The following is a 26,095-nucleotide window of genomic DNA, read 5'->3' as shown; positions in this document are numbered from 1 at the left end:
TGTTGCTGTTGCTTCACAAAATTTTATATAACTTTATACAGCAAACAAGACTTGGTATGTATTCTCTAGATTTTATATGATATACCCCATACAGAAATGGGAAAAAGCACGTTAAAAGAAGAAGACATATATACAGTATATATATATATATATATATATATATATATATATATATATATATATATATATATATATATATATATATATATATATATATATATATATATATAATATATATATATATATATATATATATATATATATATATATATATATATATATATATATATATATATATATATATATGTATAACTGAATCATAACTGAATCATGAAAATATGGAACGTGATGAATATATAAATAAGGATAAAATCCACGAAGGAAACGGAAACACTGGAGTGCTTAGTGATTTTGTAACAAAATTAACGTAACTTTTGCGTCTTGATTGCCGTCCCTCACAGAAAACAGCATTTCCCGGATCGCTTGAACACAGACTCAAGGACTAGAGCATCCATAACTTTGAATGGATTTTCCATTTCCTATACTTGCTACTCATTTAAGATATCTCCCTTTATTTTAACTCTAAGCCTGCTTATAGCTGACATGACTTGGAAAGCTTATTTTCATTTTCTAGTTCATTTTTTTTTAAAGGAGGAAACTGCTTAGTGGATGTAATTAGTACTTATACTTATATTTGGGTAGGGATAAGTTATCAAATGAAAACACATTCTTCAGGCATCCTTCAATGTAGAAGAAGCCTTACAATTTTTAGCCCAACTAGGTTCCTATTCAGAAGTTATTTACACACTGCAGTCCTGTAAACATTTTCGCTTAGAGAGGAACCTAGTGTGACTATGATTTTAGTTTGCATCTTTTCTTCTCTTTCCACTTATAGAGTGTATATCACCCACAGATAAGTACCCACTTGCTTTTTCAATGATCCTAGAAATAATTGAAATAAAACGTATCTTACCAATAGTTCAGCTTTCACACCTCGAACTTCATTTGTGCGCGCGCGCGCGTTTGTGTGTTTATGAGAGAATTGCATGTTCTTCATGATCTAGCCGGAAAAAATAGTTTAATACTTTTTTTGTGATCAAAGCAGATACTGAATTTTGTCAAAAATGCATAGATGACATTTTATGAATGGAATCTGAATAATAGGAAGATCGTGTTTTTTTGTAAAGTGATACAGAAAACATTGTTATTCACGACAAAACTGGAAATATAACATTGATGATTTTAAGATTTAGTTCCAAAACACCTCTCTTTCTTTCTGTTTCATTACATTAGGCAAGGTATGATGGAACGATTAAATAAATAAGGATGACATTATACTGCATACTTTCAAATAAAATACTAATGGTATGGCCATCTCGGGCTAGTATATTGAAAGCCTAAAGCATTAATTTAGGACTATGTAGATAAGATCAAACGCAAGCCGAATAATACAGTACCCCTTTCGTTTCTTAAACCTTATATATTATTGCGGATGGCGAACAGCTGGAAACTGCTGGTGTTCCCTCTGAGTAGTCTCGATAACTTTAAACTATGAAGGGGTTAGACCAATAACCCATGACGTCATATAAGGCGCTGATGCACAAGCAAACTTCCTACACACCATCATCATCGTGTCTATGGGAAAGGACACCTCCTCTTGGGAAGAGCCTGAATAGGAGCATGACTCTAAGACTGATTGATTGTCTTCTGTAAATTAGCGTGCCAACAATTTTTACCTCCAGGGGAGAAAGGACATACAAACATTCATACAGAGAATAAAGGACGGCACATCACTGGCCCAAGGTCATTAGCAAAATCCACGGGATGAATGCCACATGCCAAAATACTCGAAGTGTTTTGGGTAACCATAATAGGACTATTTGACGAAAAAGCGGATAGTCATAGTAGAGAGAGAGATCGAGAGAGAGAGAGAGAGAGAGAGAGAGAGAGAGAGAGAGAGAGAGAGAGAGAGAGGAAGCTTGTTTACCTGAATAGCGACGGTAAAGATGATGCCCAGAGGGAAAAATCCAATTCTTTTTATTACAAGCTTTCTGAGCCCTTCCCTGATTTCTTGTAATTCTGATGATAACAGAACTTTGAAGTGAATATACCCTCACTGTCCCACTTGAATGACCAAGTTCAGAGAATGACTGAAAATAAAATATAAAATATAAAATAATTCATGCATAAAAATGTTCAGGCGAGCACATCAGGCAAAAAAAGTAAAATGAATTCACAATGGTGATAAAATTAACATACCATACTTGTAAGGACAACATCACGGAGAACATAATATCGCGAAGGCGAGTGCTACTGACAAACACCAGAAAGAGGGGGAGGGGGTGGGCGACTGGGCGTCTGGCGATGGTGAGGGCGTGGGGGAGGGGGAGGGGAGAGGGAAGGAAGGGCCATTGCAATCCGCATGGAGATTAACTCAGGTCTCCTTTGTCGGGTTTCGCTTTTAATTTACGAGACCCGTGGAAGTAAGGTTTCTCGGCAAACTGATGATTACGTTCGGAGATATCATGTCTCCCTCGGTTAAGGAAAACCAATTACAGGGATGTTACGATATACACAGAAGTTCGACCCAAGTACAGAACCGCCGCGGCAGCGTCATCATTAGGAGATGATGTTACAAGAGTTATCTAGGAACCGCTCTCCAGAAATAGGTGGATGGCTGGGCGGAGAGAGTGGGTGGATGGATGGATGAGTGGCATTTAGGGAAAAGGGATGCGAGAGCTTAGACGAGAGATGGATGAGGAAGCAGTTGCTTTATTATTATTATATTATTATTATTATCCTCTCCGTGATTCGTCTGTAGGCTGTTGCATTTTTCTTACGGCACCAAGAGTAAGACGCTCACTGAATTTATCTACAATTTCCGTAGGTGTGAACGCAGCTTTTATATATATATATATATATATATATATATATATATATATATATATATATATATATATATATATATATATATATATATAATCCTTCTTTATGACTTATATGTAAGTACTACATTTTCTTATCTAGACCTACTGAATGCAAGCTGGTACAGAATATAAATCCAGGTTTTTGCCTCTTATCTGGATAACTTGCAAATTGTTACGTTATCAAGACTTTTTGAATAAAAAATGCCGAAGACTTTTTTTCAGAATGTTTACAGGAGCCATGATTGAGATTTGCTTTTGTTTGGTAAATTGTTTACAAATATTTTTCTCTAGGTAACTGGCACTTTTAAAATATCAGACATTTGTCACAATTTCGTTAACTAAGGCTACATTAAGAGCACATGTTCGAAAGTGGTTAAAAAAAATTGTTAGATGAGAGAGAGAGAGAGAGAGAGAGAGAGAGAGAGAGAGAGAGAGAGAGAGAGAGACCCTAACTTTATTTCGAAGCGTTGTCAAGGATATAAGCAAAACATTACATCGTAATTGCAGGTTATGGCAACACAGAGGTCTCACTTTCATAATTTTCCCTCGGTTTCGAATCGCATTTTTTTTTTTTGAGGGGGGTCTGGAATTTAGGGTCCAAAGCTAGTAACTCTGCCAGCTAATGCACGTTCCCTTCAGCAAACTTGTCAAAAATGATTGATCGAGGTTTTATGGCCCTCTGCCATTCCCCAGACCGGAGAGGAGGGGTTTGCTGGACACAGGGTGAGGGTTGAACATCGAAAGCGAAATGAGAGAAGGATAAAGATTTCCAAGGGGAGGTTAACCTGAGATGGTTGAAAAGTAATCACAGAGTAATTGGCATTTATTATATATATATATATATATATATATATATATATATATATATATATATATATAAAACTCTTCTTTTTGTCTTCAGCCTTTACCTATAGCAGGGTCGTTGTTCCGTATAGCATTCCCCATCTTCTTCTATCTTGCATGTCCTGTTTCTCTTACTTACTTTTCCACATGCCCATTTTTTGCTATACCACATACATACACACACACACACACACACACACACATATATATATATACTTATATATATATATATATATATATATATATATATATATATATATATATAAGTTCTATAAACATTACACCCATAACTGGCCTTGTCTCTAGGACTGTTCCTGCAATTCTTTTCAATCATATTTTCCACAGCTGAGTTATTTTTGGAGGTCTTCCAGTGTTTGCCTTCCCGCTGTGTCAGTCTCCATATAATGTTTGCTTTGGGATATGTTACCAGAGTCATTCTCTTATAATGCAATGTACAAACATTTATGGTAATGGACCCATAAATTTATAAACAGGCTGTATTAAACTTTAATTGAGCATATGATTTTCCTTATCGTACATCAGAGTAAACACTATTATCACTATAAACAAGTCTGTACTCATATCTATTTTTAAGGTTGTCTTGGATGCAAATAGCTAGGTCTATGAATGATCATCACTGTCTTGTAAGCGTAATGGCTCTTAGGGACTCAATTAAGGATACTTAAAAAATCAATTTCCTAAGCAGATCTCAGAGCTTTAGGAATTGAATTTTCTATAGTATTACAATCCAGCACTTATATGGCCTACAACAGGATAATTTTTGAAAAAAAATACTTTAAAACTGAAAAACGATTACGTATCAAGGTTATACCCCAAATGAAACTTGAAATCACATGAATATGTGTATTGGTGAGGGTGAGGTGCTACGACAGGTACCCAGTAATATGTAGGTGTCATTTCAGGGTTCTATGAAACAGCTTTGAAGTCAATTTCAGTTTGTTTCAGATTCTTGTGTGTGACTCCTTTTGAGAAGTATGTAAACTAAAGCACTTCCTTTACAAAGACTTTGGGCTAACTTCTTTTACTTCAACTTGATTATCACTAATTTTGGGCTTCTTCATAACAATAAACTATTGTTTCTGCATTTGTATAAGGCAAACTTTTCAATTGGGATACTGCAATAAATATAAATTTGGGCTCGTCAGTGTAGTATCTTCCTTTCCTTATATATTTTCACATAACTCACTCCTTAGGCAGAAAGGTTGTTCCAGCAGCCACTCAGAATTGCCTAACTTCCCATTCATGTGTGCATGAGCAGGGAAAGGATAACTCTTGTAAATTCCAATACAGACCTGGATGCCTGATGCAAGAGGCTGATGGCGTCAGAGGAACCCAGTCTCTCCCATTGCTTCACAGGAGCCATGGTCCTGATATGGTCTTTAGTACCATGTCAAATATGGTACAAAAACCATGAATATTGCCGATCCTTTTCAGTAAACTTATGGCTAGGATGAACAGTCTTGAAGTGAGTTTGCTATCTGAAGATTCATTAAGGGATTCAAAGGGCGCCTGACTAAGACTTTGGATGACGAGAGACACATTCCACTCCTGAGGCCTAACTTCATGAGTGCGCACAACAGCTCAAAGCTCCTTATGCATATGGCGATAAAGGAAAGTGGGCCAGAAAGGAATTTCTCTGTGCCTTTGTAGGAAGAGCCAGCAGATCCAGATACCACTAGGCTTGTGGCCAATGATGAGCTACCAGGGTCATCCTGAGTTTTGGACTGATCACCAGATGGTTCATGGAAAACAGGGGAAAGGCAGCATGTACATCCAGATTGTTCTAAGGATGCTTGAAGGCATCCTCCACTGCAATCCAGGGATTTGGAACTGGGGAGCAGAACACCTGGAACTCTCTGTTGAGCTGCATGGTGAACAGGTCAATTCCTTGTTCCCATAAACTTGACCACCCTCCCAGAAACTAGGATGTAGGGACCACTTTGTTCCTACAACCTGTCACTGGCAACTGAGCTTGTCTAACACAGTGTTTTGCCTGCCCAGAATATACCAGACCAACAGCTTGATGATGTGGCACTCTGCCATCTTCTGCATCTACTGTTCATACATGCAGAGGATCAGTGAGGCCATCCCTGACCTTGCTTGTTAACAAACTATCGACATAGTATCATCACTCATCAACACCATTGGGTGCCGCACCAAGAATTTTGGAAATGCTTGATCCAAAGTGACAACCCTCATTTGCTACATCCAAAAAAAGGAGCTACAAGATACCTAGATGGAAGTCATGGCAATCAAGTCCATGGCTCCTGCCTTGCTGGAGAGGCCATTTGTCAGTCTGCAGACTGAGTCCACCTGCAGGGGCCAGGACTATGCATTCTCAAGTGTGTAGTTCTTGCTCAGACATGCTTCAGCAAATGGCTAAAGGTTAATGTATTCAATGATCCAGTGTTCAGAGGTACACCTCTCCCAGCATTACAAGAGCAGACTGAATGAGGATAACGTCTCAAGAGAAAACGGACGGATGGAACCGAGTGCCAAGAGCCTGTCTGTAAAGCTTCCTTGAGACCATTGCACTCACAAATGAAACCTATTATCTCCTATAAATGTCTAATTCATTGTGCTGTGACTCAGATCCTTTGGAACCAGAGAATCTGCAACAGATGCTGCAGTTCTGTCGTGACCCTTCCCTGAAGTGAAAGGATCATGCAAGTCAGACTGACCAGGTGATTGCCAAGTTGACCATGAGGTCGCACACCCACAGCCAGAGTTTCCAATTACTATGACAGTTCCGAATTGCTATTGTGATGTTTTTTTGTTATGTTGTTTTTGTTATGTCAGTTAGTATGTAATTAAGTTTTCATTTCTGTTTTTCTTATTTTTACTTGGTTTGCTCGAGAGTGTCAGGGTCGAGTGAGTGACTCCCCTCCACCCAATCTGTGGTAGATTTCATGTTTGGAATCCTTCCCCTATCAGAAGTGACTGTGGTAAGAATTAAGTCTATTGGCAGCTGATAAATCAGTCAAACAGCTGGTGAGACCGAATCCATTTGTATGTTCCATTCCAGGGTACACGGCAGTTACTGAGACAGTGTCTGTCCCAAAGGGGATGGGATCAGAGAGGAGTGAAGTGCTTTTGTGTAGAAAAAACTGCATTAAGAGATTCTACGTAATTTCTGCCCTCAGCTTGGATGTTACAGCCAAAATACACTCCGTGGTCATCCCCAAATTGTGTTGACTTTCGTGATTGTCTCTGGATTACTCTGAGATGAAGTGCTTTAAAAGATAAAGAACTATTTTGGGACATACGCCAGAGTTGGAGAATAGTTGATATTATTTTGATTATTGGTTATACGTATCTAACTTAGCCTAAGCTAAGTTAGGTACGTATAGGAAGATTATTTTGATAAACAAGTGGTAAGTAGGAAATAAGTTAGTATTGAAAGATGACAATTAATAAACTGTGGCAAATGTAAATAAAATTAGGATGTTCTGTCTGAAGATCTTCAGACCACTGTAATATTAAGGTTAATCAAGTAGAAATAGGCAATATGTGAGTTTCCTTACTATCCTCAAATTTGTTCTTTAACACCTCATCTCCAATAGTGTACTGAAAAAAAAGAAAAACCTACAGTGTGTGTACTATAGCTCTAATATATATTTTAGTTTTAATACATATTATAGTTCTCATATATATTATAGTTCAAATGTAAGTTCTTTGTTATGTCAACATTGTTACAGATTTCTTTCATATCTTGAAAACTAAGACCAGTTCCTTGTAGTTGCAACAAACATCCATTCATTTGAATTTAGTGGTCTAAAAATTTTTCCTTCAACAAACTGCTCTGTACTGTATTGAAGTTTGTCAGTCTAAACTACAGAATGAATTTTTTTGACAGCTTGAGGTACAACATAGCTCAACTTACTGAATAAACTCTGAAACCTCCTTTCTCCTGTACTGTTTTGCTAACTGGCTTGTCGAGTAATAATACTCATTCTTTAATTCTGAAGAATATTGGTAATTGTAGCCATAGTACGTTTGCTACACTATGGCTAAACTTTTTTTCTGGTAATGAAGAATGCAAATTCGCCCAAGACATCCTAGATATCCTCTCATCCATCAAGAGGACTAACTAGGGATATAAGTTTTTGCCACAACTGAACATACTACCTAGAGCCATGTTTGACTGAGAAACAGACATTCTAGTTTATCAACATGTTGCTCTCTGGTAAGTTTAAAACTAGAGCAGAGAAAAGATGAAGTTGCATAAGCAGATGAGAGAAGTATGAAAAGAAACACAGCTATGGTCTTAAGAAACACAGAAAACATCCTTTGACACTACTTGCAGGACACAATGCAAGGCGCACTCATATGCAATAGTACACCCTACTGAGACTGAGGGAGTAACCAAAAGAAATGAGAATTGTTAAACAACTTTATTTACTATTACAATATATTTACAGAAAAGTTCTTATGGAAGACTGCTTAATACAGTAAAAAAAATATGCTAAAAGCCATCATTCTTTAACCTTTCTTCCATAACTGGGACTGTTCTTTTCCTCTGAGCTGATGGAGAAAGAAGTGTGTTCTGGTGAAGTTTGTGGCGTACGTCTGCGGGGAGAGTTGTATTCAGGATAGTATGCCCTTGGAGGCGATTCAAAGTCATCCATGTGATAACCCTTCATATCTTTGCTGGCAGTCCTGCGGATGTAGTAAACTGCCACCACAGTAATAAACAAGTAGACGCCAGTTATAAAGCACAGCATAACGATGACAGTTCGGAAAGCGACGCAGCCATCAGGACAGTTCCCAGGTATTGGGTCACCTCTGTTGGGGTCTGTGTCGAGCATTAGGTTGGAGATTTCTGAAAGGCAGAATTATGATAATTTTTCAAAAATTCACATTCTGTATTTTTATACCTATATCTTAGGTCATATGATTAGGTCTGAAGTATGCAAATGTATATATATAGTAAAAAAAAATCCATCATTGTTGGTGAGGACAGGCACCTTTCAATAGCTTCCCCATGTCATAAAAGCTAATTCTTGGAAAAAATTTATGAGAATTCAAAAGGTAAGGAAAGCTACAGCTGTGGGATTAAAATGACATTTTTATGACAAAATAAAGTTTTACACATACTTACCCAATAATTACTTAGCTAAGAGTTTCTTCTTGAACAGCAGCTTACACTTTGAAATTTGCGTTAGCGATTCTTTTGTTTTGTGTAGGTGACAAGACCCTGCCCACTTTCTGGGTAAGACAGAACAACAACTACGCCAACAGATCAATTTGTTTATGCAAAAAAGTCCATGCAAGGGGAGGAGGGAAGGCTCGATCCGTAATTACTGGTAAGTACACATAAAACTTTATTTTATCATAAAAATGTCATTTTTACATAAGTAACTTACCCAGTAATTGCTTAGCTGATTTCACACTGAAAAGTGGTGGGGAACTGTGGACAGTAAAATAACAATCTACATGTGAAAAGTTAATGACCTAAAACAGGCTAACACAGCAACAATGTTTGTCGTTTCCTTACCTGGTGAGAGAGCTGAGCAGATAATTACTGCCTCTGGTTGGCGCTTATCTCAACCTGTAGAGACATGGCGATACAGCCAGAGTCGCCTCTAAGGAAGTGGGGTATTCTGAAGTGAATGAGTGCTCCAAAGGATGACAGAATATACAGGAGGAACTTTGTGATGATAGGTCAACTCTGAAGGTCAACAAATCTCATACAATTGCCCTGCCCAAGGGACAGGGCCAAAAACCAATAAAAACCAGCAACAATATCACCTACACCATAAAAATTAACATGACCACTACCCAAAACTAAAAAACTGGTGGGCACTCTACTCTTGTACTCTCCAGGCTTTCCCAGAACTCGACACCACAAACAAGGCGAAGAGCTAAATACATAGGCAGGGATACTTCCTACACTCCCTCACCCCATCACTACGCCAGTGATGGACATCAGTCCTAGGGTACTGCAGTTTTCGTAAACAGTTTCTACGTCCCACAGATAGTGCATTGCAAACACCGACTTGCTTCTCCAGCATGTTGCCTAAAGAATGGAGGCTAAGGAAAGATTGTGCTTGAAAGCTACTGATGTGGCAACTGCCCTTACATCATGAGCTTTAACTTTCATGACAAAGTCATTTTCCTCCACTTGAAAGTGAGATTCAATAATAAGATCTCTCAAAAAGAAGGAAATGGCATTCTTAGATAAAGGTCTACAGGGAATTTTGACTGAGTACCACAAATTAGAAAAATGCCCTCTAGTTTTCTCGGTTCGGTGCAGGTAGTACCCGAGGGCTGTCACTGGGCATAGCATTCTTTCCTCCTCTTCTGTGCCTAAACTATCAGATAGCCTCTTAACGGTGAGAGAATGAGGCCAAGGGTGGGAAGGGTTCTCGTTCTTCACCAAAAAACTTAATAAGAACAGGCAAAAAAGGAAAGGGAAGGTCAGCAGCTGTCACCACCAACTACAGACATACTGGATAGAGTGGGCATAAGGTGCAGGGCCTTGACATATGTTGAAGGGTGGATCTCTGACAATTTCCATAAAAGTACAGTATGTATGCAGTCACCCACTTCTAACCATGGTATAATATAAGGCTCCAGAAGGTAATAATTTGCTATACACATACGGAAAAGTACAATTAAATCAAAATTAACAGCATGGAATTACTTTCCACACTCTTTTTAACCAAATGACCATCCTAAATGTACTGACAACATATTCTGGTATACAGTTTTACTTCTCCAAAGTGTAGGTTTATCATGGAATTTCTTTGGCTTACAATAATGCCCAATCAAAGGCATTTTAACATTTGCAGTAATATTTCTACCTGTTTAATGGCAATGATTTATTTGTAGAAAAACTCAATAAATCGACGTACAAATTCTTTGACAAGACCACTTACTTTGTGATTTTTGTTACTTAGTGTGCAGTAAGCAAGTATATTGAGTGAACAGCACTTTTCCACACATTTACATGAATTTTGTTTTTGCCAAGCTAGTGGACAAAGACTTTAGAGGTAATTTTTCAAAAGATATGTACTAGAGGAGAGACAGTCATTCAGTAACTGAATTATAATCCATGTTAATTCAATAGTTTGAACATTATAGGTTAACTTTCAAGCTGGATATTATGAACTATGACTATTTTCTCATGAGGCTACTCACACCATTTCATCTAAAGTTCCAAATCAATCCCATACAAAATTTTTTTACAGGAATTAGATTATTCCAGCTTAATTATGCAAAGATGTTTATGATTCTCACCCTTTATTTAGCATAGTTTTTCTTACTTCAAAAATTTTTGTACATGGAATGGAATGAAATACAGTTTAGGCCAAAGGCCAAAAGCTGGGACCTATGAGGTCATTCAGTGCTGAAAGGAAAACTGAGAGTAAAAGGTTACAAAGGTGTAACAGGAAGGAAACCTTGCAGTTGCACCATGAAACAACTGTTAGCAGAGGGTGGATAGCAAGATGGAAGATAATATGAATGGAGCTACAGTAAAAGGAATGAAAGGGGTTACAGCTAGGGGCCAAAAGGACACAGCAAAGAACCTATAGTAATGCCTACAGTGCACCCCGTGAGGTGCACTGATGGCACTAACCCGCTGGGGGGATAAATTTTTGTAAAGGCTTCAATCAATTCTGTTTTTAATTTAGAAAACTGTTAGCCCACTCCACATTTACAGTACAGGATAAGTCATTCAATCTCTTATTGCATGTAAGCTCCTATTAACTTGTTTCTACAAACTGCACTAAAACCAACTGGTTCTCTCTTTCACTCTCAGCGGACTTCACAAATTTCTTAGTAAATATATTTATGTTTCATATACAGCAGACTATATCTTCCATCTGCAACAATATACTGTGCTGAAAAGCAAAATTTAATCAAGAGCAGGCCAATCAAATAATAGCATCCAAAGCTGTTAAAATATTAGTATAAAATGCATCTAAACTGACCTGGTGAGGGGTCGAGGGGGAATCCACCAACATGAAAGACTTTCCCAAGAGTCACTTCTTGGGTGAAGATGGGAACAGGTGGTCTGGTACTTCGGCTAAGGTTTAGTGAATCTAACATGTGGGTGGTCTGAAAGGTGTTTGTAGAACTTCAGCTGAAAGGTTTATTTCAGAATCTACACATGTGGGTCTCTCAGTGCACTCTCCACCACACATCTGAAAGGGTGTTTGGCATTCAGAACATTCATTATGATAACTTATTGAAAAAAAAAAAAAAAAAATTTCCACCACATCTGAATCTACATTATGATAACTTATTGAAAAAAAAAATATTTCAGAATCTCAATTCACTCTCCACCACACATCTGAAAGGGTGTTTGGGCATTCAGAACATTCCACCACACATCTGAAATGCATTCAGAACATTCATTATGAAAATTGAAAAAAAAAAAAAACTATCAGTTCACATTCATTCAAGTAATTTTAACTTATTGAAAAAAACTATTTTCATTCCAAGTAATTTTAAGCTTTCACGATGAGATAACTGAACTTGTGAAGTTATTTACTATTCAAATGCCAAGAGTTTATAGGGATTTTGGATTAGTTCAATCAGAGCTATTATTACTGGTTCAACTCTTGAAGATAATCAAGAATACATACCTTTATTGTACAAATTAATGTAATATTTTGAGGAGATCTCCTGAAGTTGAATGCCTTTACTTCTGCTCGCTGTGAGACTTTTCTGACCGTGTGACTGCCAAAGGATGTCTCCTGAACAATACTAAGGGTTTCCCTGAATTCACCAATGACACTGGATATACTACATCCGTCCTGTGAAAACAAGGCACCACTAAAATTTTTAGAATAAACAGGTTGGCCCGTCTTGGCTAGGACTTTCCAGCTTAATCATACCAATCTCTAAGTAAACAAATACTTCTACTGACAAACTTGCAGTCTTATCAAATTGACCAACAAGCAAGAAATGAGAGAAGTTAAATATCTTTAGTATAACAGAAATATCTAGTATAACAGAATTTCCATATAGAAAAAGTTCATATTACATAAACTACTACTGTCACAAGGCCAAGCGCTGTATGTGTGTTATCCTAAGGGTTCCAAAATTCAGATTTTATGATTTTAGGCTGTCAAGCCAAGCATTGGGGCACTTCTGGCCATTCACAGATTAACACAGTGACAAGAGTGTGTTGAGGTGATTGGGCAGTTCCAAATTTCAAGAAAAACCATCAAAATCAATGCCAATACACATATACTGTATATGCAATAAAAAGCCAACATCAAAAATACCAAAAATATAATAGAGACTAGACAGGTATTTCTGAAATTATATAATGCTTCATGCTTCAGATCTTTTAACCTACCACTGTTATAATATGGGGTAGTAGCAGCTTCCTGCCTGTGCTACAAAGGTTGGTAAAAAGTAAAGGAAAAAAACATGTTCAAGAGATTGAAGTAAATGAAAAGTGATGACAGAGGTTTTTTAAATCATCAGATACACTGTTTAACAATGCCGAACTTGGCAATTCTAGAAAGGGGGCAGAGCTTCAAAGTCATCACGTTGTTTGCTAAATTTCCTACAACTTTAAACCATAAAGATTCTATAGTCCTAAAATAATTACTAAGTGAAAGCAGTAACAACCTCTACAATATCCATTCAGAGTAAATTATCGACCATCTTTCTTTGAACCCTACAGTGAAACCTTATTCATAATTGATGTTATAACCCTAAAATGAAATAAAATTCGTGCATAATTGGCAACACGATCTTAAACAATGAGAGAAAATATTTTAAAATTTTAAGGCAATATACAGGGGAAATCGTGTGGAACAGTACAGGAATGAATGTATATTATGATATGAGAGAGAGAGAGAGAGAGAGAGAGAGAGAGAGAGAGAGAGAGAGAGAGAGAGAGAGAGAGAGAGAATATTACAGTACCTGTGACCTGTGGTGGACTTTTGATGGGAAAAGGGGAGGAGAGGGAGGAGTCGGTGCACAGATTCCTGTGATACTGGGTGGTAGGGCTGCCAAGGTCGTGCTTTACTATATTAGATAAAATTTGAAGTCACCTTTGTATTAAAATTAATTCTCTAAAAGAAATTCATACCTTAGTCTTGATTTGATTCAACAGTTGCTGTAACATTCAAAGATAGTAAAAAGGTGGAAAAATTCAACAACAGCCTATGGTCACTCTTACTTTCTTGACAGTCTTTTCATCAACAAACCAATAATGAAAATAGCTTGTAAAGTAAAAAATATTTATTACCACAAATACTTGATGTCTACTGCACAGGCAATGAGAGTTTTAGATTGTGCAAAAAATGCTGACATATTGGGAGATCATTTGGTCTCGCAGCAAGTAAAGCAGCCGCGTTAGCTGTGTAGGCTTTAGGTGTGTAGGCTAACTCCAAACTGCTTGTAATGGGAGCATAGCCAGAAAATCTTAAAGTTGACAGGCTACTTTAACCTTGATATAGATATCCTTTTGATGTAGTAGCTTTGTAAACAGCTACTAGCATTTGATCTGTGTCTAAGTCAAAGTCATTGAAGTGTGAAAGCTGTCACACCAATATCCAGTGACTTGTACTTTCCTGTCTGAAGTTCTTAGGCTCCTCACATCATAAAGAACGCTCTTGCAGATTAACTAGATTTGCTCAACTTACCTTATACATCATTATATTTGCTGCCATTGACGTCAGCTAACTTTAAACACTTTGAAACACAAACATGAATTTGTAGAAACTAAAATAATGACCATTAACACTTACGAGGATGCAATAATAATCTTGGTCACTGAAGAAAACAAGTAAATATTGTTGTTGTGATACGGAATAAAACAGTCAGCAGCCCCAACTCTACCTTCCAGATCTCTATGAACGAATCCATCTGAGTAATTCCAATTACTTCGGGCATTTATGATGTAATTAAGTATCTGAATGTTTTTGTTTTGCAGATTTAACTTATATGATAAATTTTACATTATTTTTATATTCTTGAGTAAATTTAACTAGATCAGGTGTTTTCGGTTTAAAAAAAAATTATCGAACGAAATCTAATGAAAACTGTATCTTCACTTGTGTTGCTGAGTGTACATGTTTAAGTCTAGACCAAAGAATTTACCGACCTTTAAGTAGAATAAGCGGATTATTAAAGTATCTCTGTGGGACTCGGAAATAAATTTTTTTTCTTTATATAACACAGCTGGGCCATGAACAAACTCCAAGAATTAAGAAATAGTTACTGAAATGAACACAATGGATACCCTGCATCCCAGCAAGAAGGCCAACCAAAAATTTTCCAAAGTACTCCCAGGAAAACTTGTTCATTCCTACCAAACATAAGCCTTTCTGGAAAACTTTTCATTCCTAACCATCAAAAACTTTCCCATGATTTGCTATCCTGCAGATAAAACTAAAATATTTAAAAGTTTAGTGGATGATAGTTTATTACATTTAAAAGGTAAATCAATATCCTAATACTGTATAATAAAAATAGTCCAACCTGACCAATAGTGCAGCATCATCTGCATATTCTAAGACTGTCAACTATCTATCCTATCATTACTCCTATATAAACCTTTACCTCTCATCTTCAACCAGTTTTTCATGATAAATATGTATACAGTATTAGCAATACAAAATACCCTACAAAACCATGAAAAATTACCCACTTAACTGATAAGATCAATTCAGTCCATATCAAGCCAAAATATCCTAATACTACTACTACTACATTACCACTCCAAAATACTAATGCCGTATAAATTACCTTAACTATGTACACTCCTCGACCGTCATCGCTTTTGGCCTGACACCTGACTACATGTAGGTCAAGGGCGACATCTTTCGAGAAAACACTCAATATCAGGTTCATCCTTGTTCCAATTGATACCCTACCAGTCACGGGCATTCCAGCCATCTCTGGAAAATGATAGCAAGGTGAATGAAGGAAAAGAAAATGAAAAATGAGACAAGCAAGGCTAAGACTTGTGTCAAGTATGACATCCTAATTCAAAAACAATATTACTTTAGTGCAAAGATGTCATATCAATGCTTAAAATTTCAGTTTAGAACTTCTTTGAACAAGTGTCAAAGAACCCCATTACTTTGAAAATGAAATCAAAGTCCTTTTACTCTGGTTTGAGTATATTCCTCTCAGACATGATATTAATTAGTCACTACAGTATCTTGAAATAATTTACAGATAACCCCAAAATTCAAGTAAAAGATCTTTTACATTTACATACACAAATTGGCTATTCAAGATTCCAAACACACTAATTGATTACTCTAAAAGCTAAATACAGTTACTTTTCAAGATCACAAACTAAAAGAGTTCAGAGGTCTGGTTAAACATATCATTTATAACTAACTAACTCAAGATCACAAAGCTTATTTTGGTATGGTAACTATAATGAAACAAATTCTGTAATGTTACCAATATATATAAAGTCATGAGGAAAACCTTTTATTAATTGATTATATTTTCCAAACAATTCAAGCCTCAGATTATTTTTCTCATTACAATGGCTATGAATAGTTATAAGGTGGTCTTTTGTTTTTATTATGCCTTTCTGCATTATTTTAATAACTTTAGATAGCCTTTTTGAGCATTATTAGCACAGGACTAAAGTATTTTCCTCGTTCTATCATATAAAAAGAGGGGTTTCTGCATATTTAGTTTTCTCCGATTAGCTTAGCTCATCTGCAAATTGATCAAGCTCACTTCACACTAGAAATATTTACTATGAAAGCAACCACAGCTATTTCTTGGTCCTTAATATACCACACACACAATAATAATAATCAAATAACCTTAAATCCCAGCATTCCTGCCAGACTTTGGTCCAGGACTTCCATGGTCCAGGATCTTTTTGAATCGGCTGCCATGAGTTCGTGAGTGTACATGGAATAATTTCTAATAAATGAAAATCTTTACTCTTTTCTTGACAAAGTGACAATGAAATATAAAGTGACAATGTAATATATATAAAGTTGAGTATGGTCAACAAATTTATACTGTTCAAGAAAAAAGTTTATTTCTAGAACATGTATGTATAACTCGCATTCACTCACTCTCTCATTTACATTTTAATACTTTTGTTTGCAAATTAGCAAAAGTCAGAACATTTTTAATTTTTCTGTTATTTCCATCAACTGTTCTTGCTAAATAAATTTCTATCTTACATGGATTGAACCGAGGACTCTCAAATGAAAGGTAACGGCACTACATCTGACCAAAAGAGGTCATAAAAGAAGTTGGAACCTAAGTACTTTTGTACCTGAGGCAATACCTGGATATAGCAATACTGTATCTGGATAGGTTAAAACCTGCATACCAGTAAGTTTTACCCAACTTCCCAACCCACCAGTGATCAACTGGTGCACTTCATTCGAATCACCCTTTCTGACTTAATGACAAAAAAGAAATCACCACACAATCTAGGATAAATTTCTAACTCACATGAAGACTGAACAGACCTCAAATGAAAGAAAAGACACTACCAACAGACTCTCAACAGTCATAAAAGTAGTTGGAACATAAGTACTTTTGCATCCTAGGCATTACCTGTAGACTGTTTACCACTAAATATCAAGAAAACATATGTATGCAAATATACTCATTCTCTCTCTCTCTCTTATAACGAAGATCTTTTTGCGAATTAACTATTAGCCAAAAGAAAATGTGAGATTATTATTATTTACTCACAACATGGGATCCTGCACACCTTACTTGTTACCTAAAAATTTTAAAGTGCAATAATTTTGAATTCTGCACCTAAATAAATTCTAAATACAGTACATAAGCTTGGAGGTTTGTATTTTTGAAAATTTGTAAAACGACTGTGCTGCACAGTGCCTGGTGTAAAAGGAAAATACAGTCATCATCAAAAACCTCCAACAGGGAAGTAACCAACCTTCAATGTTGATGTTATCAGGACTATAAACAAGTGTCATTGTCGTTTTGGCTGTGTTTCCAGGATCTTGAATTGGGGGGTCACCTCCCTGAAGAGAACTTGGACCAGAATTAGGAGCTGGAGGAGCAGGTGGTGGCGATTTGACTTCAGGTTGTGGTAATCGTTGAGGAGGTATTTCATCATCTAGATCCACAAGCCTGTCCTCAACATTTACAATTCTGGAAGATCCTTTCTGCTGGCAGGTTACTACCATTCCACATGTGGCCTCTTCAGCCTGGAAGCACATGACTGTGTTAAGTCTACCAAGTACTGTACCTGGTACAAAGTAATCAATAAATTGTTATAGGATGAAACAATGAAAAATAGCTCTTACCAGAGAGCATAATTTTGCCAAAACTGTTCTGCATTGTGTTCTTTGCTAGGCACAAAGTTGAAAGTTGATGGCACTAAGAATCTTTGCAGATTCGATTAAACTGCCAACTATTATGCTGTCTCTCTTACTTTTCATCTGTTCCCATTGGTCTCTTTCCACTTAACTACAGAACTGCTTCAGCTTTACACTGCTAGTTTCTATTGATTTCTATGAGTAAACCTTTCATGTGAGCCCTGTCAGGGTCTCAAGATACCACTCACTGGTCTCATTCCCATTAACCTATTTAATAAACTTTCCTAATCATAAACAAAAACTTGTGTAAAGTCTGACCTTGGTCACTTACTGCTAGCTCCATATTTATATAAATACTGTATTCAGTAAAACTGCATACAAGTGTAACTCACCTCAATAACTACACGCAAGCTCATGTTATCACAGATATAGCAATTTTTCTGAAGATCTTCCTTGAGCACATCTTTTGTCAACTTCCACATATTGCCTGAGGGTGCCAATGGACCAAGGACTCCATATGCCACCTGGAAAAAAGGGGAGGAAAATACACACTCACCATCCAGTCTGAATGAACTAAATTTCTATATACAGTAATGTATTTATTGACGTTTGTCACATCCAATCCTGGATCTTAGCACAAACTCCCTCCCACACAAGAAGTACAAAGACTGAATATGCTTACCAAATTTGTTCCCTCCATAAGAACCTCCCCATCTCCTTCCAGAATTCTTACTTGACCCCTCAAAGGCGAACGGGAAAGCAAAGATAATTCCAGCAGATTCCCAGAGCACCTTGACTGAAATGAAAGCCATGTAGTTTTTTTCCTTAATACTTTGTAACTGCAACACTTACGAAAAACATTATGCATAATTTAACTTTAGCTATCTGTTCTGCTAACTGTGACTTGTGAATAATTGGTTTTCAATGTTATCCTTCCTTTTTATTCATGTCCAACAGCACTTTCAAGATGATCATGGATGAATTTCCACTGTTACACAACCTTGAAAAATATAAAAAGTTTCAACAAACTATGACATCTACAGCAAGCACAGTGTACAGAACCTAATATCTAACTGCAGCCATCCTCACTCTTGAAATTCATTGCAGTAACAATATTTGGTTTAGTAATTACGATGACGGCAAATGCATTACTTGTGGCAGCTATTACACAAGAGGTGTAGGTACCAGTTAAGAGACCTCGCGAAGGACTAACAGGCCTCACTTGAAGGCTGTTACATATCTCATTAAGGCATACCAAAAAAAGTTCAGCAAATCCACAAAAAGACTACCCACAACCATGGCAATAAAGAATGATGAAAAACACAAGGTGGAAAAATGCTGATGCCAAAAAACCACAGTACAGTGCCCCATAAAATCACTGAAAAACAAGTCACATGATAATATAAAGGGATTGGTACATATTACTATACATCTGCTCCACAAATGTAATGTACAGTATTAATGATTGCAAGCAGTGAATAGATAACTGATAACACCTGCAAAAATCTAAAAACCATTACAAAATTAACAGAAAATGCAATATATGAAAGCTGCCTGCCTAGTGATAATCACTGTTAATGACTGAAATGTTACACCCAGAAACTGATCATATGCAAAAAAAAAAAAAAATACAGGAAATAAGCTGGAGAATTCTGGACAAAACTGTTACCAGCTCTGCTCTCTCATGACAAAGTAAGGATGGTGACTGACAAATACCTAAAGTCCTGGTAATGCATTTGTCATGAGACTACTAATCTTCTATCTGTTATACAAGGGACTATTGAGCTAGGGACATTTGTAGATCACACACACTCCTAGGAAGAGATAAAAATCACCATAGCTGCCTACTTTTAACTGCTGAATTGTGGATGGAATCTGTGAATATTACTTCCACAACATTAGCTACTTCAAACACCTACAAAGAAGGTTCCTCAGCAGTGCACAAAACCCTTTACACTGTGCCAGTTGCAGACATCTTCGCGTGCACTACTTTCCTTCATGGATGTAAAGGTCCTCCTTTCTATAACTCTTTTATGCTATCAACTCATCATTTTCTAGGCCTTCCTCTCCTCCTTCCACTAAACACTTCTGAATCACAATGATTTTCACCAACCTACCATCCTCTGTTCTTTCCATTTGACTTATCATCCTCTATTCTTTCTGCATGACTACATTATCTCACTGATCATTCCTTTCACGTGCACTACCCTTTATACCACTAATTCCACTCCCACCATCTTATATTAATTATTATGCCACATATATGCAAATATTCATTTCAACACCAACCTTTTTTCTCCCATTCAAATTTGGCAACTATACTTCACTTAGAGAGCTTGCTCAACAATCACTAAATCTATTCCCACTTTGAATTCATTATACACAAGAAATTCCCTTCCAGTTTTGTACATGAAACCAGCTACATTCCTTCTACATATTCTTAGACTCACCTGTCCTGTGATCACCCTACATACTGTAATTACCCCAAGTACCTGAACAAATTAGCTACTTCCATTCTCTCATCAGCCATACATACACTTGCCCTCCAGCTACCTGGTTTCCATTACCTCATAACAATAATTGCCTACACTTCCTCTGAACTTCCTTTTCTTTCAAACATTCCAGTTCTTTCAAGAATGTGGGGATATATATGACTGACAAGGTTGTGATGAACCAAATTTTAGATATGGATAAAAGTAACCATTTGGAACTTCTCATTCTGGTCTTGGTAAGTTTTTTGGTGCAGTAACATGAAAAATTAAGACTGATACTTACCTTAATATGAAAATGAACAAGATCACAACCAGGAATCAAGATACTACTCCCCCGACCACTGTCAGTGAAGAAAGATTTCAATTCCTCTTGGCTAAGTACATCTGCTCTTGCTACTGCTGCTGCTTTTGTAGGACGTGACTGATGGCTCACAGGAGCATCAGTTCCTCTTGCAAACTATGAGAAAGAAAATATTTCACAATGATAATGTATTATAATTACTTCATTATTTTCAGATTGCACTAATGAAATTTCTAATTATCTTTTACCATTACAGAGGGATGGCACCAAGTTCCTCTTTCCTTTCTAAACACAAGACACTTCAAAGCGATACATGTTAAGTCAATTCCTTAGCCCAGAAGGTAATATGGTATATATCAGCAGCATTTTAGTATTAAAAGACTGGCAACATTCTGCAGTGACACATGTCATACATTCAGCTTTAAACTACTATTACTAATACTACTACTACTGCTGGCTAAGGAAAACTAAGAATGACTACCAACTTGGAAGACAAGACACAATCAACAATCACCTATTATTCATGATGACAAAAACGTATGAAAAGATTCTACAAGCTTTGCTTCTATTTACAATCATCCTGGATTGTAACTGAAGATAATAGTAAAAGTAAATACCATCAAGAGTGATGGAATGCAGTTCCCAATAGTGAGTATCATCAGTGACTAAAGGAAACTGGCAACAAATACCTTGGAATCCTGAATGCTGACAATACTATCAAACACCAAGAAATTCAAGTTAACATTAGAATGGAATATTTCTCCAGTATTAGGGCAATACAGTACTATATTCCATCTCAATGGTGGAACACACTGCAAATGCATTCAATTCATGGAATGCACCACTAGTACGATGCATGTTGAAGATCTTGAAAACTTGGGCAGGAAAATAGGGAACTGATGGCCATTACCAATACATACATCCCAGAACCAAAATAAGGAAAGGATCACAAGCAATAGGAAAGAGAAATGGAAAACAAAAAATTGTACAGCCACTGTTAACCACTTCTCTGTATTTGGTAAGCTACTTTCTTTGCAAAGCTTGTATTCATTTTGAGCTACTGCCAAGCATTCATAAAGATGTGGTTGACAGGGAATGTGTGAAACGAAATATATCAAGGGATGTGGAAAACAAAATATGGACAGAATCTTGTCAAGTTACAGTTGTTGGAAGGAGGTAAGCCGAGATGCTCTGAGCTTCATAGATCTAACTATTTCCTTTTTAAAACAGTATCTTTTATGATAATTTCTATCCTAATTAGGTATGTAGCAACAAAGACAATATTTGAAGAGGGTCTTGCAAGTTATAATGAGTTTAACAATATATGCAGGCATAATAATATAGGCTGCTTGTAAGCATGGCACACATTTGTCTGCAAATTTCATAGAGTAGTTACCGTTTTAGTTACCGTGTGTGTGTGTGTGTGTGTGTGTGCATACACGCAAACACGCGGGCCTTATTGAAGTCTTGTACAGTACTTGGGATGGCATGCAAAATTTACAAAATCCTACACTACCCAAAACCTGTTGTAAGCTCCTTGATTTATGCTATCAAATATCACTGGTTGAAACACCTGAGTAAATAGGAAGAGTAATACATTTACTGATATACATACTTATATTGCTCCTTTTATAAATGGATATTAACTTTGCACAATGCAAAAGTTGGGGGAGGGGAGGCTAACCCCACCTCAGGCCAAAGGTTAAAATGCCCGATAGGCATTAGTTTATGATTTGTTAGTCAGTAGCCAGCTGCAGCATGCGTTATATGCGTTAAATTTACCCCCATACAGTTAGTATTTATGGATTTATATACAGTATATATATATATATATATATATATATATATATATATATATATATATATATATATATATATGTTACACAGATCAACCATAGCGTAATCAGTCATTACAGTAATGACTGATTTCAGTCATTACGTTATGGACATTTGATCCCCCAGGAGCTAGTACTAAAACGGTATTTGACCCCCCAGATCTAGTACTAAAGAAAGGTGACTCACTGTTTAAGCGTATATACTAGCTCCTAAAGAGATCAAACAAGCGTGATGACTGAAATTTCAGTCATTATCGTAATGACTGATTATGCATGTTGACTGTAACATATATATATATATATATATAATTTATAATAATTAAATTAGTATGCACTTCCAAAAACTTTTTAAAATAAGTTATGCTAAATATATATGCATGTGTATACACAAACACACACAACACATATATATATATATATATATATATATATATATATATATATATATATATATATATATATATATATATATATATATATATATATGTATATATATATATATGTATTTATGTATATATATATATATATATATATATATATATGTATATATGTATATATATATATATATATATATATATATATATATATATATATATATATATATATATATATATATATATATATATATATATATATATATATATATATATATATATATATATATATATATATATATATATATATATATATATATATATATATATGTATATATGGTGTGTGTATATTAAGTATGCACTCAGTTTAAAATATACTATACATACAGTATATATAAATATATAACATATACATATTCATACATAATCCGTTCTAGAACATCTGACGAAGTCCGAAACGCACTAACTCTTAAAACTGTAATTCCCATACAGAATAATATAAGTCCAATTAATGAATTCCAGACACCAAAAAAACATAAAAAAAAAAAAACATTTTATACAGAATAAATGTCGGTGTACATACAGAAAACAATGAAAAATAAATTTAAATTACTAATGAAATGGATTAATGAACATTTAACATCACTTCATGGAGGACATTGTTAGCGTATGGAAGATGGAGAGGAGGGGAGAGGGAGGAGGAGAGTTTACTGTTTGGAAGGGTAATCCCCTCCAGAAGGATTTCAGGTATCACAGACCTACCTGGGGGTTACTTACCCTCTTCGTTTTTCACTGGCACTAGGACCAGCTTGACAGTCACTGGGCCCCTGTCACATAACATAACTGTCCAGAGACATTTGTTTATGGCATGTCTTTAAGATTTGCCTAAAATGGAACACGGCATTGTCATTAAACGTGTCAGAGACATGTATTACAACAACTTTATTAGGGTGATAATTCTCCACAAAATTTTTTACATTGCTCCACTTTGCAAATGTGTCCTTAATCACTGAAGCAGGCACATTATCTCCTCTCTCTCTCCCCCTCCCTCCTCCTCCTCCGATTCTTCATCTGCCATCTGTTGCTCTATTCCTTGCAGCTTTTCAGTGGTTAGCTCTTCTCTGTGGGTGTCCACTAACTCTTCCACGTCCTCACCACTCATATCCCAAGCCCATGGACTTCCCTAAAGACACTATAGATTCTACAACAGACATACAGTTATCAGGGTCAGCCACAAATTCTTCAAAGTCCTTCTCGAGGTAACATTCTGGCCAAAATTTTCTCCAAGCAGAGTTCACTGTCCTTGAAGTCACTCCCTGCCAAGCCTTATCTATAAGGCTTGTGCAACTGAAGATATTGAAGTGATCCTTCCAGAACTCTCTTAGGGTCAATTCAGTGTCCGAGGTCACTTCAAAGCACCTTTGAAACAGAGCTTTGGTGTAAAGTTTCCTGAAGTTTGAAATGATCTGTTGATCCATGGGCTGGATGAGAGGAGTGGTATTAGAGGGCAAGAATTTCACTGTGATGAATTTAAACTCATCTAACAATTGGTTTACCAAGCCTAGAGGATGACCAGCATTGTCCATTACCATTAGGCACTAGAGTGGCAAGTTATTTTCCATGAGGTATTTCTTCGACATAGGGCCAAACACTTCATTGACCCACTCAATAAAAATTTGTCTCATGACCCATGATGACTTTGTGTAGCCTTCACATCACGGGCCAGTTTGTTCTTGATGACATTGTTTTTCTTGAACATGTGGGAGTTTCAAGTGATACACCAAGTGGGCTTCACTTAGAAATCCCCACTGGCATTCCCACAGAACAGGTTTTATCCTTCACAGGCCTGTGTCCCTGCAGTACACTTTCCTCCTGTGTGATGTAGGTCCTCTTTGGCATTTTTTCCCAAAAGCCTGTTTCCACCGTCTGTTGAGGACTTGTTGGGGGAAATCCTTCAGCCTCTACATACTCTTTGAATTCGTCAATGCATTCTTTCACGGCACGTTTGTCGGAACTCACAGCCTCCCCATGCATTATGACACTGTATGCCTGTTGGCTTTTTGAATTTTTCGAACCAGCCTCTGCTGGTCTTAAATTCACAAACTGCAGCACTTATTAGAGGCATTTTCTTAATGAGACAGACATGCAACATCCCTGCCTTTTACAAATTATCATCGTCTCCACACACTATCTCCCACTAACCGTTTTCTTTGATCCACAACAACAATAACTTCTCAACATCTTCAGCTAGTTGCGATCTCTGTTTTGTTAATGAAGTTACTCCTTTCGCAACATCAGCTTCCTTGATTTCTTTTTTCTTCACTAGGATGGAATCGATTGTTGATATGGACTTGCCGTACATCCTAGCGAGATTAGCCATGCGTACGCCACTTTCATACTTTGCTATGAGTTCTTAAATTCCATCATCTTTCTCGCCTTTTTTTTTACCAAAGGGCTGCCACTTGGAATATTCTTTGGCCCCATGATGGTTAATTTAGCAGTTGCACTCAATGAAAAAGCACAAAAAACAACAAACACATGGGGTGATGCGGAATAATGCATGAGATGATGCTCATTCAGCAAGAAACAAAGACTGAGTCACAAGAGTGCATGGGATGCTTTGTTTCGGTGCTCGTTAAGGGGCCTAGTAATGCAGTGGGCCCCGTAGAAAGCGTTTCCAGGAATATGATCTCTGAGTGGCTGTACGAAACCCCAAGTCAAAATTTCAACGAAAACGATAGACGAAGTCCAAAATGTACGAAACTGAGGTTTCTCGAGGGTTCGACACACATAGATATATATATATATATATATATATATTACATTATATATATTTTTATAATTATACTCTGTATATATGTGTGTATATTACATATATGTATATATATATACATTATATAATATATACAAATGAATCACAAAAATATGGAATGTGATGAATATATAAATAAGACAAAATCCACAAAGGAAAGAGAGAAACAATGGAGTATATATATAGTTTTGTAGTTTTAATACATGGAGCTTTCACATCCCATATATTATAATAGCAA

The 26,095-nt window shown here is 36.4% G+C and overlaps 1 protein-coding gene across 3 annotated transcripts in view; it reads right to left on the bottom strand.

The window, feature by feature from the left end:
- Positions 1 to 8,170: 8,170 nt before the first annotated feature.
- Positions 8,171 to 26,095, bottom strand: part of LOC136827182 (uncharacterized) — a 43,064-nt gene continuing 25,139 nt past the window's right edge. For 2 of the 3 annotated variants that reach the window (XM_067084954.1, XM_067084957.1), the window contains 9 exons: positions 20,819 to 20,992; positions 18,726 to 18,839; positions 18,436 to 18,567; positions 17,659 to 17,932; positions 15,510 to 15,661; positions 12,386 to 12,556; positions 11,888 to 11,941; positions 11,729 to 11,828; positions 8,171 to 8,613 (listed from right to left, as the gene is read on the bottom strand). In XM_067084954.1, the coding sequence (XP_066941055.1) occupies positions 8,267 to 8,613; positions 11,729 to 11,828; positions 11,888 to 11,941; positions 12,386 to 12,556; positions 15,510 to 15,661; positions 17,659 to 17,932; positions 18,436 to 18,567; positions 18,726 to 18,839; positions 20,819 to 20,992 (1,518 nt within the window). In that variant the 3' untranslated portion in view covers positions 8,171 to 8,266. Of the gene's footprint in view, positions 8,614 to 11,728; positions 11,829 to 11,887; positions 11,942 to 12,065; positions 12,091 to 12,385; positions 12,557 to 15,509; positions 15,662 to 17,658; positions 17,933 to 18,435; positions 18,568 to 18,725; positions 18,840 to 20,818; positions 20,993 to 26,095 lie in introns of those variants that run through there. The other variant, XM_067084962.1, reaches the window with a different exon arrangement.

This window comes from Macrobrachium rosenbergii, chromosome 3 (assembly GCF_040412425.1).
Source record: "Macrobrachium rosenbergii isolate ZJJX-2024 chromosome 3, ASM4041242v1, whole genome shotgun sequence".
Lineage (NCBI taxonomy): Eukaryota > Metazoa > Arthropoda > Malacostraca > Decapoda > Palaemonidae > Macrobrachium > Macrobrachium rosenbergii.
Note: the sequence above shows the minus strand (reverse complement) of the source record. Positions and strands in the feature narration are given on the sequence as shown.